This window comes from Sorghum bicolor, chromosome 5 (assembly GCF_000003195.3).
Source record: "Sorghum bicolor cultivar BTx623 chromosome 5, Sorghum_bicolor_NCBIv3, whole genome shotgun sequence".
NCBI lineage: Eukaryota > Viridiplantae > Streptophyta > Magnoliopsida > Poales > Poaceae > Sorghum > Sorghum bicolor.
Window position 1 is genome coordinate 17,749,469 of NC_012874.2, and position 6,192 is coordinate 17,755,660.

At 44.8% G+C, this 6,192-nt stretch overlaps 1 protein-coding gene across 1 annotated transcript; it reads left to right on the forward strand.

Moving 5' to 3' along the window:
• Nucleotides 3,378-4,932, forward strand: LOC8060078 (1-aminocyclopropane-1-carboxylate oxidase homolog 1). The gene is made up of 2 exons (XM_002449336.2): nt 3,378-4,012; nt 4,122-4,932. The coding sequence occupies exons 1-2, from the start codon at nt 3,429-3,431 to the stop codon at nt 4,714-4,716; spliced, it is 1,179 nt and encodes a 392-aa protein (XP_002449381.2). The 5' UTR covers nt 3,378-3,428; the 3' UTR covers nt 4,717-4,932.

A 6,192-nucleotide genomic window follows, 5' to 3' on the forward strand; every position in this document is an offset into this window, starting at 1 on the left:
GTGTGTCATGATATCAAAGAAGGATGGAGGGAACACTAACTCAAAGCTGACAAGACATTGAACCACATCATTCTATAGAGCAGCTAGTTCCAGTGGATTGATTGTCTTCTGAGAAATTGCATTGAGGAATGCACATAGCTTTACGGTGGCCACATGTACATGTTGAGGTAGAATTCCTCTTAATGCAACTGGAAGCAATTGCGTCATAAGCACATGGCAGTCATGCGACTTTAAGTTCAGAAATTTCTTCTCAGGCACATTAATTATACCTTTTATATTAGAGGAGAATCCAGATGGGACCTTGATGCTGCTTAAGCATTCAAACATGATTTCTTTCTCTTCATTGCTAAGAGTGTAGCTAGCAGGTCTTAAATATTAGCGTCCATCATCTGTCTTCTCTGGATGCAGGTTGTCTCGTTCTTCCATGCGTTGCAAGTCTTGTCGTGCTTCAAGTGAATCCTTAGGCTTACCATATACACCCATGAATACTAGAAGGTTCACACAAAGATTCTTTGTTAGGTGCATGACGTCGATTGCATTCCGGACCTCTTAACAAGTCGATGACGGTGTAGAAATGATGAAATGAATCAATAGTCGGAGATGAGAGCAAGAACAAGCAACTCCAAATGAAGAACACAGCAAAAGAGTGAAGATCGATGGGCTCGGCCAGAGGAAGAAGAGTTCAAATATGGGGAAGGACATTTATTTCCGGTTCCATTTTAAAACCGGGTCTAAATTCCAACACTAGTCCCGGCCGGTGAGACGGACCGGGACAAAAGCTTTTAATCCCGGTTGGTGTTACCAACCGGGACTGAAGGCTAGGTTTTTGTCCCGGTTCGTGAGACCAACCGGGACTAAAGATCCCCTCTGCCGATCTCTGACACCATAGCCGTTGGGAAGGGGACTTTTATTTCCGGTTGGTCTCACCAACCGGGACTAAATATGTTTTCGTCCCGGACGCTGATTGGGCCGAGATTATTGTTCATTTTGGGCAAGTGACCAAAGGCTGTTCTGTAGTACTGTGTGGGGTTCTCCTAGTATTTTAGCATTCAAAATTTAGTATAAACTTTTCCTAGTAAATGTCTCCTAGTGAGAATTTCCTAGTGTTTTGACTAGTGGTAGTGTTTTATTACTAACTAAAAACACTAGGAGAACTCCACCATTTTGGTAGTGAGGAACGTAAAAATGGCATGACTAATTATATAATCAAAAACTAGAGCCATCGACAACAACCATCTTGCCAAAAAAGTTAATATGTTCCTAGGTGTTGCATCGATATGTTCATCAAAATGTAAATTAGTAGCCCTTTTGAAGAAGAATTATTCTACTTCATGCCACAAAAAATATGGAGAACAACTGTAGAAAAAATTTGATGCCTTTATGAACAAAGTTATGAAACTTTATAGTTGACAACTTTTTCATTTGAATTCATTTAAGACCCAAAACAATCAATATATGCTCAGTTGAGGATAATATGTGGAGAACCACACTCTAATATAGACATGATGAGTGATCGGTGGAGTGATAGAGGAGGCTACATGCGAGGGCGAGGGCAAGGTCTCAGGTTTGAATCATATTAGCCGCAATTTTACGTGAAAAAATGCGCGACTAGGCGAGGTCTCAGGTTCGAATCCTATTGGCTGTAATTTTACGTGAAAAAAATGCGGGACTTGTGACTTGTGACTTCGACGGAGACGGGCGGACGACTAGTTCAGGGATTAAAATCTTTTTTTCCTATTTTTAAAAGTCAATTTCATATTAATCATTTGTGGAAACCTATTTCTATTAGTGGTTTTCTTAGCCGCTAGTAGAAATATTTATTTCTACTAACCCCTAGTCCTGACAGTTTTTAAAAATATCTATAAAAATGTCTCAGTAACCGCAGCTTCGTTATACTGGTGTATAGAGGCGGCGGGGAGACCCTCAAAATACAATTTTAGACACGGCTCCTTCTGAAAACTACTATAAATGACATGTTTCTAGAGTTGCCGAAAATCAAATTTATACCAGCGTAATTAATACCAATACGTACCAAGTACCATATAGACCAATGAAATTTCCCACACAAGCGACAAGCGCTACAGGATTCTAAGACTTTGCCGAGTGCTCGAGCACTCGGCAAAGGCTTTGCCGAGCGCCCACTCGGCAAAGGCCGCTCGGCCAAGAATTAATCAGCAAAAAGATTCTTTGCCGAGTGCCACGTGTCAGGCACTCGGCAAAGGCTTTGCTGAGTGCCACATCAGCACTTGACAAAGACAAAAAATGAAAAAAATCCCAACAAAATAGGAAAAAAAATTTTGTTAGAGGGAGGGCTGCCATCAGCTAGCACCTCCCCACATTTTTTTCAATGTTTTTCAACAAAATTTGCAACTTTGCCGTAGCCGAGATTCAAACTTAGACCTCTCTCACGAGCACATTACTCCTTATCCACTGGACTACACCATTACTTGTGTCTATATTCCGTTTAGGTTCCTCATATATTATACTAAATCATATGTAAATTGATTATTTGAGCCTCTAAATGATTTCAAATCAAAAAGTTGTCAACTATAAAGTTTTATAACTTTTTGAGGTCTATAATTTTCATTTTGGGAGTTTCTCCATCCAAGGTTGTTTACAAAATTTGAATTTCAAATTTGAGAAATTTAAACGTAGTTTTTGCATTACAAGATGATTTCAAATCAAAAAGTTACCAACTACAAAGTTTCATAACTTTTCAAGACCTACAAAGCTTATTTAGGTAGTTTTTCATCTGAGGTAATTTCAGAAAATCAAAATTAAAAATTTTCAAATAAAGACACTGTTTGGAATGACAAGATAAACTCAAATAAAAAAGTTGTCAACTGTAAGATTTCATAACTTGTCAAGATGTTCAAAGTTTATTTTTATTGTTTGGTCATTTGCTCATCTGACACGGTAATTCTAACATTTTTCACAAATCTTATATGTCTCTCTTATAGAATTATAAGAGAGAGATGTAAAATTTGTGAATAAATTTATTTTAATTTTGTCAAATAAAGAAATAGCCAAAATAAATATTATAGATCTTGAGAAGTTATACTACTCTGTAGTTCAAAACTTTTTGGTTTGAATTTGTTTAGGGCCTCAAAATTTGATTTGAATTTTTTTTGTCGAGTGGCAAAGAAGATTTTTGCCGAGAGTCAAAAAAAAAAATACTCGACAAATAGGGTTCTTTGCTGAGTGAAAAAAAACACTCAGCAAAGAAGATTTTTGCTAGGTGTCTGGCGTGGCACTCAGCAAAGGCTAGTCTTTGCCGAGTACTTGCCTCCTAGCACTCGGCAAAGGGTCAAACGCTCGGCAAAGCGGGATGTAGTGAAGCTTTTTTTGTCACTTGTCCGTCCTCTATATTCTGGATCTAAATTTCACACCCCACCACTACGAGTTCTCGTAGTCTATACACTGTACGTATGTCTCGTAGGCTCATTATCTCCCTCCGCCAACTTTGCGCAAAATCTCCAATGGCCTCTCTCCCGGTTCCCGCCGGCTATGACCGCCACAGCGACCTCAAGGCCTTCGACGACACCAAGGCCGGCGTCAAGGGCCTCGTCGACGCCGGCGTCACAACCATCCCACCCATCTTCCGTCACCCACCCGACCCCTTCCTTGGACCACCACCACCCTCAGATTATCATCAAATCCAGCACGATGTCAGCACCAGCATCCCAACCATCGACCTCGCAGCAGGCGCCACGACCAGGGCCCTGCTGGTCGCCGAGGTGAAGGCCGCCGCCGAGACGGTGGGCTTCTTCCAGGTGGTCAACCACGGCGTGCCGGCGGCCGTCATGTCGGGGATGCTGGAGGCCCTGCGGACGTTCCACGAGGAACCGGCGGAGGCCAAGCGTCCCTACTACACGAGGGACATGGGCAGCCGTGTCAGGTACCACAGCAACTTCGACCTGTTCCACTCGCCGGCGGCCACCTGGCGTGACACACTCTACCTGGATATGGCGCCAACCGGCCCGGCACCGGAGGAAATCCCGCCGGCGTGCAGGTAATCACTCGATCGTTCACTCCTATCTTGGAAGTCCGATGAGTAGATCCATGGCTGCCGATTAATTATGATCCATCCATCGATCTATTGAAACATGCAATTTTTGCAGAGATGTAGTTTTTGAGTACACGAAGCAGGTTCAGAGGCTGGGTAGTGCGCTGCTGGAGCTGCTGTCCGAGGCTCTGGGCCTCCACCGGGGATACCTGGAGCACGACGCCGGGTGCCTGGACGGGGTCAGCGTCGTCGGCCACTACTACCCGCCATGCCCGGAGCCGGACCTCACGCTTGGCACGACCAGGCACTCCGATCCCAGCTTCCTCACGGTGCTCCTCCAGGATGGCGTTGGCGGTCTGCAGGTCCTGCTCGGCAGCCGCTGGGTGCGCGTGCCTCCCGTGCCCGGCGCTTTCGTCGTCAACATCGGCGACTTCCTTCAGCTCATGTCCAACGATAAATTCAAGAGCGTGGAGTACCGGGTGGTGGCCGTGGACGCCGGGGCGGCGCCGCGAGTCTCCGTGGCTTGCTTCTTCAGGCCGCGTGGCGCCGCGGCGTCGATGAGGGTGTATGGACCCATCGCTATGGACACAGGGGGCACGAAGCCACCGTCACCTCCACGCTACAGGAGCATCACGGCGGAGGAGTTCATTAACCATTATATGGGCAACGGCCTCGTCGGCAAATCTGCACTAAACCACTTCAGAATTTAATCTCAGACAAGTAACAAGTGTATACCTAAATAAAACAATGTTCGGTCGCTTGGGACTCAATAATCCCAACTGTTCTTTAAACAAGGACAGGAGCTCTGCTGTCGATGACGGAAGAATTTATCTGTAAGATGGCTAGCTAGACGAGATGCCACAAAAGGCATCCGAGGGGCACACGACGTGGTTGAGCATAAACATAACACATTGGCAAGCATAGAAGCAAAGCTGCGTACAGCTCGGACTTCACTGGCCACCCACGAGCCACCAACCAGAAGCAAATGGCTGCATGCCAGTCATGCATTGTTGCAGACCACTCGAGAGTCGAGAGGGCTCGCGGCGTGTCTTCGTTGCAGACCTCCATGCATCAACCAGGCGCCGACAAGCAAAGAGCAGCTTCTGAAGGAGACATCGAAACCATGATGATAATTTGACGCCTTTAGGAAGGGAGCAATGCTGATGGGCACCACTGTCCCACGTCCAATGTGGACCAGCTTTTCACTAGTGGATGAGAATGCTAGAGGGTAAAAACAATGCCCCCAACGGAGAAAGCAATGCCCGCCAACATCGCCGGGCAAAATCCGTGTGGATAATGGGCTTTGCATGCCCGCATCCGCAACCAAAATCTTGTGCAAGCACCCACGCCCGCTACCCGCCATGGGCAAGAACTTGTGCCTGTGCCCGCTATCTGCGGGCAAGGCTCGCGCGCGGGCATGTCCGCATACCGACCAAAATACATTTATTTTACAGAAGCATGTGACAACACACGTATAAATGTCAAATATATACACAAAATAATAGAAATATAAATAGATCACACATTCATAGAGTCTCACTTCATCAGTAGTTCTTCACACATACACAAAAATAATCTCAATAGTTCTAGTTCACCGCACAATACATTAGAAGCCTACCATAGAAGAACACATTCAACAACAAAGTCACGATATCCTAGCTTTCCTTTTGTCTTCCTCATAAAACCTCATGATATCCCTTCTAATAGTGTTTCTAGTTGCCATTTTGAACAAAGGTTGTAATGCGCTAACAAATTTACGAAAGCCATGGTGATCAACAGTGGACAATGAGTACTCATGCAATATAATCTTAGAATAAAGTGCTTTTCTAGCTACTTCTTGATCAAACATATAGCTTTCTATAGCTACTACCCCCATTCCAGTGGTTCCAAATCTCAAATTAGTTTGAACTTTTGTTCCTGCCTTCTTGTTATTGAGGAGACAATTTTTCAAATGAGTTTTCAAGTGAGTTGTACTATTTCTTGATGTGGCGGAAAGCTTCATGTTGTAGTGATTACACTTGGCCTTCCAAACTCCATCAACATGCACTTTGACTAAGTCACATTCCAGACTGCAGAGGTGAGCTTTCTCTTTGAAGGCCGCTCATCATCATTTGAGGCTTGCTCCCCCTGTGATACATGCACAACATCCGCGGCTTTGTTCTCCTCGGTACCAACTGCAGTAGTTG

Excerpts from the sequence above, each read along its gene's own strand:
- LOC8060078 (XM_002449336.2), top strand. The coding sequence starts at position 3,429 with ATGTCTCGTAGGCTCATTATCTCCCTCCGCCAACTTTGCGCAAAATCT. Across the intron at positions 4,013-4,121 it reads GAAATCCCGCCGGCGTGCAG|AGATGTAGTTTTTGAGTACA; the intron begins GTAATCACTCGA and ends CAATTTTTGCAG.